General features: G+C 47.4%; 1 protein-coding gene across 1 annotated transcript; it reads right to left on the bottom strand.

Annotated features, from left to right (window-relative positions):
- Window positions 1-9,786: 9,786 nt before the first annotated feature.
- On the bottom strand, window positions 9,787-11,466 carry LOC125554266 (histone acetyltransferase MCC1-like). The gene is made up of 5 exons (XM_048717839.1): window positions 11,287-11,466; window positions 10,998-11,142; window positions 10,817-10,916; window positions 10,506-10,734; window positions 9,787-9,899 (listed from the first exon to the last, which is right to left on the bottom strand). Exons 1-5 carry the CDS (start codon window positions 11,391-11,393, stop codon window positions 9,800-9,802), a joined length of 681 nt encoding a protein of 226 aa, XP_048573796.1. The 5' UTR covers window positions 11,394-11,466; the 3' UTR covers window positions 9,787-9,799.
- Window positions 11,467-12,137: the final 671 nt, after the last annotated feature.

Raw genomic sequence — 12,137 nt, 5'->3', positions numbered from 1 at the left:
GATTGCCATGCGCTATTAGTACTCCATCATTTTACACACAGGCACGATGATGCTACTAAAAGAGTGAGAAAGTTTGACAACAGAAAACGTCTGCAAACTATAAATAAATTCCTCCGCGCTGGATTTGATGTCTAAGGGTTGTTTAGGCTATGAGTTGATTTCATTTTATTATAACAATTTACATTTAACTGATGCTAAACTGCTAATAAACCAAGACATTGACTAACATCCATATCAGAAAATTTTAACATACACGCTCTGATCCAAATATAAGCAGTTCAAGAATCTGTCCCAGTCCAAACAAATTTAGGTTTGACTGTCAACAATGAGATATCGAACTGACACAGCTAGATCCCTCATGAAATATACTGTCAGAGATACTTTGGTTTTTGCCTGAAGCAATGTAGTTTTGAAACAGAAATTAATGGTCAAATTGTTCTGAAGATCATGTCAATGACCAAAGTTATCTATATTCAGGGGCAGAGGGAGTAGAAACAAGCAAATTAAACACAGGAAGAATCAAAATTTAGTCTAACAGAAACTCATATAGTTTCATATTTGACTAGGAAAGCGGGTAGTCTAATGACCGTAGTCTTGTCAAGTACTTGGTGCTACAAGTCCTTCAGGAAATATCACCATATGCTTGCAGGAACAGGAGCAATAGGAATCAAAGCATTCTTGAGCAAGGTTAGTTCACTATGCAAGGGCACAAGCCATGTTTTAGCCTTGGATGAGTTCACAAAAGGTGGAGGAAAATCAAGAATGATCTGGACAATGCAATACAAGGCCCTTCTGAAAGTTGAGCACTCATGTATATGGAGTACTGTGGACATCAGGAATCGTGATCGTACTACGGTTGGAGGAGATTCTACAGTGGGGAGGCAAATCCCTGAATAGTAATCACATATGCTAATACTTCTAAATAAAAAAATAAAAAGCGAGGCCAGCTGGACACATCGCGTTCGGAAGTCACAAGCATCGGAGGCTGCGGGGGAAGTGTAATACTAGAAAAAAATGATAATCCAAATCCGCGTCTTGAGAGTGTCGTCGTAGCATGAAGAGTTCAAAACCTGTCGAGTCGCCAAAGGGGATAACGAAGAGATGACACATCAGAGGAAGACACCACATCACTTGAAGATACAAAAGAAGTATCAAGAGAAGATGAGTTGTCAAAGAAGATGGCACATCAGAGAATAAAGCATCGCGCAGAAAATCATAGCCCATGACAACCGATGGCCAAAGAAGCGCGGCGGCTAAGGCACAATGGGCGTAGATCAACAATGCAAAAGGAGTCCATAAAATCCTATAGAAAACAACAAGGGCAAGTAGGCCACAAAAGTTGTATAGAAAGGATCAGGACGAGAAAAAGGCTGACGGACAGAGGTATGTTGGACTTGCATGGCACGAGAAACACAATATCAACGGATTTGGTGGACTCAGCGGAAAATATATGAAGAGATTAAAGCTAGAAAGTATACTCGAGACAAAGATGCAAAAGCCATCTCGTGTATGCAGAAGACATTGAACTTTTTTTTAAATCAGATGAAGTAGCCACAAACTAGTCCAGCAGCCAAAACAACAAAGAAGCCCAGACCAAGGATCAAACCAGCCGAACAGATGCGGTCAATCTTATCCAGAAGCTCAACCAAAGCAACGAAGCCCGGCGAAGACACAGCCAACCAGGGGCGTTGACCTTCAGGGAGGACAAGCAGACCAAAGCAAGCATATCAGAAGCCGGCCTGCGCAGGGCGCTTGAGGCCAAAGTGTGTTGCGCTGGTTGGCGCTGCGCGGGTCACAGCCTGATCCGGAGAAGGGTTGACCTGCAGGGCTAGGAAGCGTGCAGCTGCAGCCGCTCATGAAGCCAACGGGATCAGATTGGATCGGGAGGTGCACGCAGCGGACTGAGCGGACTGTTGGGTCAACCTACTTGAGCCGGACCACGTGCAGCGGCAGCCGCTCATGAAGCCAACGGGATCAGATTGGATCGGGAGGTGCACGCAGCGGACTGAGCGGACTGTTGGGTCAACCTACTTGAGCCGGACCAGATCGGCGGAATCGAGCATGGGGTAGACATTGCAATTGAAGACTTGCAGGGTGGCGGCGCACCAAAGCGAGCAGACCAAGCAGTTGGTGGAGAGCTCCTGGAGGGGGCGGCAATGGAGGAAACCTGCACAGGCGGCGGCAGAGACGTCATGCAGGGAGCCAGACGGGGCGCCGGTCAGCCGGGGCAGCGAAGACGTCAAGAGCAGGCAGCAGGCGGCAGATCGATCGTGACAGAGGAGCACCGCTCGATCAAGACAGAGGAGACCGGGAAAAAAATCTCCATGGTCAGGCGAGTTGCGGCGCCAGAGGGGACCTAAACCTAGGCTCTAATACCATGTTAGGAAAGCAACTTATCTTTATTGAATATATATATATATATATATATGTTACACAAGACTTGAGGTGCAAGGAAAGTAAATAGACTAATAAGGACTCCTAGACCTATACTAATACTTCCTAACAAATATTGGCCATCTATTTGACCATGGGGCAAGGGAACCGGAGATGGCTCTCCTCTCCTCTCCTCCCTCCTTCCCTCCGGTGACCTTCTCACCCTTGGCCCCTCCTTGCTCGTTGGTGGCCCCCCATGCTCTACTCCTCGTGGCTTGTGCTCCTCTCCCCTCTCCCCTCCTCCTATTTCTCTTCCTTCCCCATCTCGACTCTTCTGGTCGCCCTCGTGTTCCCCTCTTGGTCCAATTTCCAACAAGTTCTGATGAGGCGGATCGGATGCTAATGGACCTTATCTGTCTCTGGCTCCGGCTGCTGCAGGGGTGGTGCATGCTCCGGGTGGCCTGGGGGCAGATCCGCAAGTTCGCTTGGGAGGGGAGGGGGGCTGGCAGTGCGGGCACAGGTGGCACCTCGTTCTCGTCGCGCGTAAGCTGCTTTCCCTTGCTCCTTCTCCTAGCCTCCTCGATGTTTGCCCCAGCTCCTCTCGATCTCCGCCATCTCCCTCTTCTTCCTCCTCTATGGCGTCTGAAGCTCCGTCAGTTTCGGAAATGGGGGCGGAGGCGCCATCGCTCGCGGTGGCGGCTGAGGCTGTCGTGGTTACCCTAGGGGAATCCGAGGTGTGTGCTGCTCTAGGCTCCGCGGGGAGCATTGTGGGCCGGGTAAGGGCCCGATGCCTTTTGTTCCCTTCAGACTTTCCCCCTCTCCCTGTTGCAGCCTTCTCTGGTCATGTGGAGCCCGGTGCCCCTGTTCGGCCTGTCCATCCATTTTGTGGGTACTTATGGCTGCTCAAGGTCAGACCTCTCTTTAAGGTTTCCAGCTTCAGGCATCAATATTCGCAAGGCCGGATCCATCCCCCCCCCCTCGATCGACCGTCTTCCTCCCTCTCTCCCCCACCCCTTCTCCGATCTTTCGTTGTTGTTGTGGCCATGGTCCAGTCCCGCGACTCCTCCGGCGACAGCAATACCAACAACAAGCATGGGCATGATGGATCTAGTGATGGGTTATGAGGCGGAGTTGAGGGCGAAGCTTGAGCGTGAGCAGGCGGCAAAGGAGGGGGAGGCGTGGGGCACGCAACCGCCTTGGCTTCGCGAAGAAGAATGGAGCCGCAAGCAGCGGGTGCAGGAGGATGAAAGGATGGATGCGGCGCGCGTGCCTCCTTCTAGCCTTCCAGCGACGCTCCTTCCTCAGGCTCTCTGGATCCATGGGAAGCAGATGCTTCTGGTGCGCAGGCTCCTCGCTCCGACAGGGCCCGGTCGTGCGCTGCTACTGGTGCCCGCCCTGCGCCTACCCCATTGGTGGGGGTTAAGGTTCCGACGCGGGTGCGGGGCAGTTCAGATCCAATCCTCGTGCTCGTGGCTACAACAACTTCAATCCTAACCAGCAGAACAAATTTTGCAAATTACATCCCCGTGACAGCCTCGGGGGATCTGGTGATGGCTTCGTGCCCCCACCCCCTCCTCTTTCTGGACAAGTTGCTCCTGTTGGTGGTTCTTCTTCAAACTTTTCGCCTCCTACCCTGACTTGCTTTGTGTGTCATAGGCCGGGTCACTTCCAGTCTCAATGTGAATTTCCTCCTTTTTGTTTGATCTGCAGTTTGGGAGGGCATCTTACAGTGGGTTGCATGAATCGTTTTAAGCCGCCAGTGGTCAAGCGGTATGGTATTGGGTTGCCTAGTTGAAGTTTTTTGGGGATGGATGGTGGTTTGAAGGCAATAGTGGCCACTCCTCCCATCTATAACATTGTTGTCATTTCTGTCCAGTCTGCCAATGTGTCTTCAGATGATAGCTGATAAATTGCATGGGTGGGGGCTTAAGGGTTGGGACTAGCAACCACAGCAAATTTCCCGGCTTGAGTTTGGTGTGGTCTTCCCTTCGCAAGGAAGTCTGAAGATGTTGTCAAAAAGTACTAGCTTTACTCTACCTTTGAATCATCTTGTGGTTTCAGTAAAGGAGGTTGTTGGTGCTGCTCGTTCTTTTGGGTCTTTGGTCGATGCATGTGTTCTCCTAGATGATGTTCCTGATGTGATGCGTAACAAATCCTGTCTGATGGCTTTTGGTGGTGAGCTTGTTGGCAAGCCTATCTCTATTGATGAAGAATCCTTGTCTCAGTTGGGGCCTGTTCGGTCACGAATCTGGTGCCAGGCTCGTATCATGTGTGTGGTTTTATTGAGGTGTTCCCTACCTCCAAAGTATATCGTATCAATGTCGGGGTGGAGGGCCAGGCTGCTTCTCAGGTTCCCCGTGCTGCTTCTCCGCCACCCCATGAAGATCAGAATAATGGAGGTTCGATGGATGGAGATGAATTGGGTCCGCCGTTTTCCAAGCAAGAGAGGGATGCTCTTGGGCCTAAGTTGCAGTTGATGTACCCAAATCGCGCACCAAGATGTTGCGGCCAAAGATGCGCCTGCTGTTGTGGTTGCTTGTGCGGTGCTTGCACCTTCTACTCCTGGGGCTGGGGCAGTCCTCTGGCTTCTGCCGTGTGCTCAAACTTTCCGGCCCGTACTCCTTCACCGTCTCTATCTGGGATTGAAGATTCGCCTGATCATGAGAACTTTGACCCTAAGGTGGTTGTGCCGACGTCTAGGCCATAGAAAACTATAAAGATACTCTCTCCGTGTTGTAGGATGTCGAGCACATCAAAGCAATCTGGTAATGGACTGTTTCGCAGCCATGACAATGACATGGGATTAGTTGATAAAGTGGGTGTCGCTGAGCTGCTTGTTACTCCCTCCTCTTGTTCGGTAACTATCAAGACTCCAGTTTCCACCGCCTAGAAGAGCTCATGTGCTCGTGATTTGGGGGAATCTATGCTGGTGCGTGCAGAGCGGCGTGCTGCCGAGAAGAACTTGGGCACAACAGGTACTACCCCAATCTCTTCCCCAAAATTCTTAGTGCTTCCTGATTATCCTGATTCCCATTTCCTTGAGGTTGCATTAGACTCGGGTGTTTTGTTGGGCTCTTCTTCGGCTGATCCGACTTTGGTGTTGTCTATTATTCGTGCTAACGAGCTAGTGCAAACTTCTTTGGCCAAAGCGTGTATTTTGGCTACTCCCTCACCTTTGACTGATGATATTATGAATGCCGTACCACCCTCGCCTTCTTCCATTCCTGTTTCCGAGGCCGGGGTGGCTCTGGGTTCGTCTACTTCCTTGGATGATTGCGGCCACCCAGTAGCTACTGGTAAAACTCGTAGGAAGAAAAATGGTTCCTTGCTGGCCTCGTCGAGGTCGAGCCTTCGCATTAAAAAATTATCTTTTAAATGAAGATCGTCTTGAATATGCGTGGTTTTGGGGCTAGGGGGTGCCGAAACCAATTGCGTGACTATGTGCGTGATTCTAACATTGATATTATTTGCTTGCAGGAGACTATTAAATCATCTTTCTCTGCTTCTGATCTTTCTTCCATTGGTGGCTCCGGTCGTTTCATTTGGAAGTGGCTTCCGGACTCTAACCATTCTAGTGGGATCCTCATAGGGTGCTAAGCTAGATGTATTTGATTTTGTTGCCTTTGATTCCGGCTCGCTAGTATGGTTCTTTGTCACTGTGATCTCAACTGTTTATGGGATACTATTGGTGTTTATGGTTTCTCTCAAGTATTTTTGGATGAGCTCTCTTTGAAAATTTCTTCTTCTCTTCATGTGCTAGTGGGGGGTGATTTCAATCTCATGCATTCTCCTGCTAGTAAAAATAATGCCAATTTCTCCTGGTCCCGTGCTAATTCATTTAATGACTTCAATCAATAATTTAGTTCTCATGAACTGGGTGGGTTCGGCCCGTTATACTTGGTCCAATCACTAGCTGGATCTAGTTCATTGCATTCTGGATCGGGTGTTCCTTTGTGTGCTGTTCCTAGTGGGTTTGGTGATGTTCCTAGTGGTGGGGTTCGCTTTACCCTTGATCTTCCCTTTGCTGATTCTCATATTGGTTCGGATCATACTCCTTTTTTGTTGAACTCCGAGTTTTGCTCTATTCGTCCAAGCTCTAAATTCCATTCTGACTCCTCCTGGTTCTCGGTGAAGGGGTTTTCTCCCCTGATCTCTTCTAAAATTTCTTCTTTGTTGGTGTCGACCTTTTGTTCCTTTGGTACTTTGGGTGATTGGTGGTTCCTATCTCAACACCTTCATCAATTTCTGAAAGGCTGGGGGGCTAACAGAGATGCCGAGGCTCGTAGGAATAAGAACTCCTAGCCGGCCCAGATTAAAGCTTTGGATGCTATTGCTGATTCTGTTGGTTTGGATAGTGCTAGGTGGTCTCATCGGTATTCTGTGGAATTGAATTAACCTTAACTGCTATTCATAAAGCTGAAGAAGTTTATTGGCAGCAATGTGGGCATCTTGGATTCTTAAGGGTGATGCGCTTAATAAGTACTTTTTTGCTATTGCTCATGGAAGACGTCATCGGTGCTTGATTGCCAGGCTTGTTATCAACGACGTGGTGATTTCTGATGCTAATCTTATTATGTCTCATATTTTTTTTCTTCTCTTCTTTACTTGCTGCTCAACCTCCCTCCCCTCTCTCTATCTCAGGCTCTCAGCTAACTTTTGGCCTCCTTCTGCCTTGATTTCACCGGAGGAAAATGAAAGCCTACTTATTCCTTTGTCTAATTCTAAAATCGATGGGGTAGTGGCCTCATCCAGCCCCAATTCTGCCTCGGTTCCTGATGGTTTTTCGATTCTCTTTAAAAAAATTGGCATGTTCTTAAACAGTTGGTTTATGCCATTATTCAGGGCTTTTGCTTAGGCACGGTTGACATTTCTCGTCTCAACTATGCTATTCTCTCTTACTCCCAAAGTGAAGGGTGCTGACACCATCTGCCAGTTTAGACCCATTGCTCTCATCAATAATTTGGCTAAATTCCCCTCTAAAGGTTTTTAATCGCGCCTTTCTCCTCTAGCCCATCGGGTGATCTCCCCGACGCAATCTGCTTCATTAAGGGTTGTTCCATTTTGGATGGTATTGTCAGCTTACATGAGGTTGTCCATGACTTACATTCGAAGAAGAACGCTCTTATTCTCAAGATTGACATTGAGAAGGCTTATGACTACGTCCGTTTGTTCTTTTTTGAGGGATGTCTTGTTGTCGAGAGGTTTTGACAAAGCCTATGTTCATCGTATCATGCAGTTGGTCTCTGAGGGTCACACTGCCATTTTTGTCAATGGCGTCGTTAGTCCTTTTTTTGCCAATAGTTGGGGCCTACAACAAGGGGACCCTATTTCCTCCCTTCTATTCAATTTTGTGGCTGACGTTGTATCCTGTATTCGTCGTGCTTCGTCCGCTGGCCACATTTCCCCTGTTATCTATGATCTTATTCCCTCGGGTGTCTCTCATCTCCAGTACGCTGACGATACGATTGTGCTTGTCGAAAACTCTGATCTTTGTATAGCAAACCTGAAATTCCTTCTTCTATGTTTTGAAGCACTTTCTGGTCTTAAAATCAATCTCACAAAAAGTGAAGCTTTGGTTCTTGGTTGTTCTGAGGAGGCGAAGAGGGTTTCTAACCTCCTCAACAGCAAGCTTGGCACCTTCCCTTTTGATTATCTTGGATCCCCATCTCGTCCCTGAAGCTTTTCATACAAGATTTTGCGCCCATGGTGCTCAAAGTGGGCAATAGGGTTATGCCTTGGTGTGGTCGATACAATACTAATGCTGGGAAAGTTATCCTTACTAATTCTTGCATCTCTTCCTTGCCAATGTTTCTCATAGATTTCTATCGGTTACCGGAGGGTACGCATGCTGGTTTTGATAAGCATCGGAGTGGTTTCTATTGGAACGCGGTTGATAACAAGAAAAGTTACAGATTGGTTAAGTGGAAGATCATTTATAGACCTAAAAGCCATGGTGGTGGTGTATTCTGAAAGCTTCTCCTGGTACTCTTTGGTTTGACATTCTTAAGGCTAAATATTTTCCCCTACCTATCCTCCATTTGCTTCTGCTTCGAATGGCTCCCAATTATGGCGTGACTTGATTAAGGTGTGCGATGACTTCCGAGCTCATGTGAAATTTGTGGTCAGCGATGGCAAATCCATGCGTTTTGGGTTGGATTGGTGGTTTGGGGACGGTCCTTTATGCTCTCCCTTCCCAGTTCTATTCTCTATTTTTGACCTTGCTAACAATAATTGGGATCTTGGTTTTCGCCGTTCCCTACCTCCTGAAGAGTTAGAAGATTGGCACCGCCTTGCTGCCATCTTCCTCGCGCTCTCGGAGACCTCGGATTCGGGACTTGACCTCATACCTCCTCCAGCAATTTCTCAGTTAAGCCGTTATATCTCCGTCTGGTCTCTGGTTCCTCTTCTTCCAGGTTTAACCTCGTATTCCGTTGAAGATCAAACTCTTTCTTTGTTAGGCAATTAGGTGCAAGTTGCCTGCTGTCGACCAGATTCGTAAACGGAATGGCAGGGCTTTGGCTCTTTGTTTGTTCTCTTTGTTCTCAGCCTGAGAACACTGACCATATTTTGTTTAATTGTGACTTTGCGGCATTAATTTGGAGTTGCACCCAGTCGTGGCTGGGTGTCAGTTGGGCTCCTACTTCTTTTCAGCAGCTTTTGCCGCTAGTCAATTCTGTCTGGTCAGGTTAAGCATTTGTTTTGGTTTGGTTTTGCTGCTGTTAGCTGGGCTCTGTGGACAACTAGGAACAAATTTACTATCGAGCATGTTTTTCCTTCTAAACCTGCTGATATTATCTTCAAATCTCTGAATCTGATGGAGCAGTGGAAGCCAGTGGTTAAAAGTTGTGACATCGACGCTACAGAGCTGCTGATCTCTCGGGTTCGAGCTACTGCGATTTCCTTATCTCCAAGAGTGCAGGCTCCGGTGAAGTAGTTGGCGTAGCGTCTGTGATCTTCTATCTGGCTTCTATAGGCTGTAGGTTGTTGGTGCATGCCGATTATGTGCTTGTTTTGGTTGCTGTGCAACCCGTACTTTATTTGCTGGTGCGACTGTGGTAACTTATGCTGTTGTGAACTGCTTGGTTGGCTTTATCTATAAATCGGACTATCGCCTTTTCTCTAAAAAAACATGGGGCAAAGGAAGGACAGATGTCACCGTCACCTGACTGATAAAGGTTGCAATCACCTATTAAGGTGTCAAGACATGACATGTACTAATTTAAAACTGACACATTATATAGAAGATTGCTGGGAGTTGGGTGCGAGCTTAACTAAGCTATATAGTTAGCTAGTTTTAAGTTTTTAACATGTAATGTTGCATGTTATATACTAGGTAGTATATGACAAAGACTTATGTCATGTTTCATGCCACCCATTTGAAATGCCCGAAGATCTCTCTCTTTAGGCTACCAAGAGTTCATTCCCTTCAAATAACCCAGAACTTCAGAATGTACCTAATAATGTATTCACGAGAGGCAACACCAAAAGTTGCAGAAGGAGGCAAAAGTCCAATATGCGAGTTTAAGCTGAAAAGAATTAAGGTTATCTCCTCAGTTCATTCGTCAATAAGAAGGCATTGACACATTAGGATACAAACATACAAGGTTTGTGTGTTGCTGTTTTCTTTTGGATTGAACATGATCTATGCAAAGCGTACAAATAACTTAGTTGTGTACACATACAAGAATAGTAGCATCAAATTTGTATTGCAGGCTTGCAGCAACCCATTAAAAAAACTGTGCATGCTATAATGAAACATGCAACAATGAAAATTGTACACCAAATTATAGGGACTCAATACACTGGATTTTGCAAAGGCAATTCCTTGGAAGAGGTACGACATCTACAGGCTCTCTCATGTGGATAAGTTCAGGTTTGTACGTGTCCATGGACAGTATCAGGTCAGAAATCAATAGATGAACAGCCGTCAACAAAACAAAGCACACTACAAAGTTCACACAATTGGTCGCAACAAACTAGAGAGACTTCATGGGATAGTCAGTCAAGTTCGCATATTATCCTAACAAGAAACTAAGCTTTGCAGATAGAAAATCAAATCAAAACATGACCGTGGATAAGTAGTAAATATGGACTAGAACAATTTACCAGAATAAGCAAACATGGATACTTACAGTGGTGAACAAGGCGTACGCCCCCCATTGACATAATACACAAACAAGTATGAGTCATAATGCTGCCCTCTTATGTAGTAGAACATCGGAAGTCTTCTGACTAGCTTAAATAGCATCTTCTTGTAAAAGTTAATTGCAGGCTGGTTATATGAGATGACATGTAAATAAACACCCCTGCAATTTGATACACTTGCAGCATGTTTAATCACCTCTCGAACAAGCGAAGAAGCTGCAAGTGCGAATTCGTGTGAGGATCAACTGAATCAGCACTAACAAACTGTGAAGCTAAGATGAGGAAACAGGGAAACAACCTATGCCGAGGTTTCTGTAGCTATCCACTACACCAAGCGTCAGGATATAAAGAAGTGTTAGATCTTTGTGCGAGTTGTTGTATCTAAATAAATCCTCGATCTGCAAATTCAAACAATTAGCTCCACTGAGCTCACTTGTAAGACCAAGGATTTTTCAGGAGATCCTATGTATTGTTTGTACCTCGCTATCTTTTGCTGCAATCATCCTCGTGGTCACAAAGCCTATCAGCTCATCCCTGCCTTCATCCGATCTGCTAGTGTCCACAGCACCCCACGAAATGACACCATTACCATTGACAACGTTCAAGAAGAACTCCCTCTCGTACCTAGAGCAAAGAACGAATTGTTTAAATGGACCAATAGTGGGGAAATCATCGATAGGCCGCAACAAATTCTATTAGTATACCTTGCAAGCGATGTAATAACAATGCAAGCAAGAACATCGTAGAAGCATCCACTTGTGCAGTTACCTTATAGGAAACAGCGAGAGATGAATCTTCTCAAGAACCTCGAGGTCGGAGGGCTGGATGGGGCGATACTCTATGGTGGGGTAGATTTCGGATCTTGGGTCCAACATGAGAAGCTCCGATCACGACGAGTACCCACCAGGTTATTCGCCAGGAGTGCGGGGGGCGCAGGGGGGAAAGGCTCCCTGGCGTCCAGGAGTGCCGCCGCGTCGGCTCGCGTCGACCTCGCCACGGCGATCGGAGCGGGTTCGGTGGCCGCGGCGCGAGGAAAGAGGAGGAGGACGCGGCGCGGCGCGGCGCTAGAGGTCAATCGCGAGGATGGAACGCGCGCGCGCGGGGGGGGGGGGGGGGGGGGGGGGGGGGGGGGGGGGATCCGGGGTGCGGCCTGCCGGCTGGAAGGAGGGGTGTACGAGCGGCGGTGACCGGGAGGCGGAAGGAAGAAGAGGAAGGCTGATCGGCTGATTCGGATGGCACTCCAAGCTACGATGGTTGAGTAGTTGAATTGTTGAAGTCTGAAATGATTTCCTCGTTTTCTTATACGTAGTACGTAGTTCAAGACAATTGAAGTATGATTATATTATGTGGACTTTTACACACCCCAAAGTTATCTATTACGGTTTTGATATTCCTCACTTCAAAAACGAACTCGCGTTAGTCGATTTTCCACAAATCATCGAAGCGGAAGACGGCGGCGCAAGGGCGAGCACAGCGAGGCGTGGGGACGTTGACGAGATCTTGGATGGGAGCGATTTTAGAACAACGTTCCAGGTGAAAAGGAACCGGAGATCGACTATTCGGGTGCGCGGATAAGAAGGGCGGGAGAGCGTTGCAAGGCTACACTGCGGCGCTCGCCG

This window comes from Triticum urartu, chromosome 4 (assembly GCF_003073215.2).
Source record: "Triticum urartu cultivar G1812 chromosome 4, Tu2.1, whole genome shotgun sequence".
Taxonomy (NCBI): domain Eukaryota; kingdom Viridiplantae; phylum Streptophyta; class Magnoliopsida; order Poales; family Poaceae; genus Triticum; species Triticum urartu.
Note: the sequence above shows the minus strand (reverse complement) of the source record. Positions and strands in the feature narration are given on the sequence as shown.

Bases quoted from the DNA above. Each gene is read 5' to 3' on its own strand.
- LOC125554266 (XM_048717839.1), bottom strand. From the start codon at position 11,393: ATGTTGGACCCAAGATCCGAAATCTACCCCACCATAGAGTATCGCCCC. The intron at 11,143-11,286 runs GTAACTGCACAA...TCTTTGCTCTAG, and splicing joins CTCTCGCTGTTTCCTATAAG to GTACGAGAGGGAGTTCTTCT. The intron at 10,735-10,816 runs GTTGTTTCCCTG...TCGCACTTGCAG, and splicing joins CTACAGAAACCTCGGCATAG to CTTCTTCGCTTGTTCGAGAG.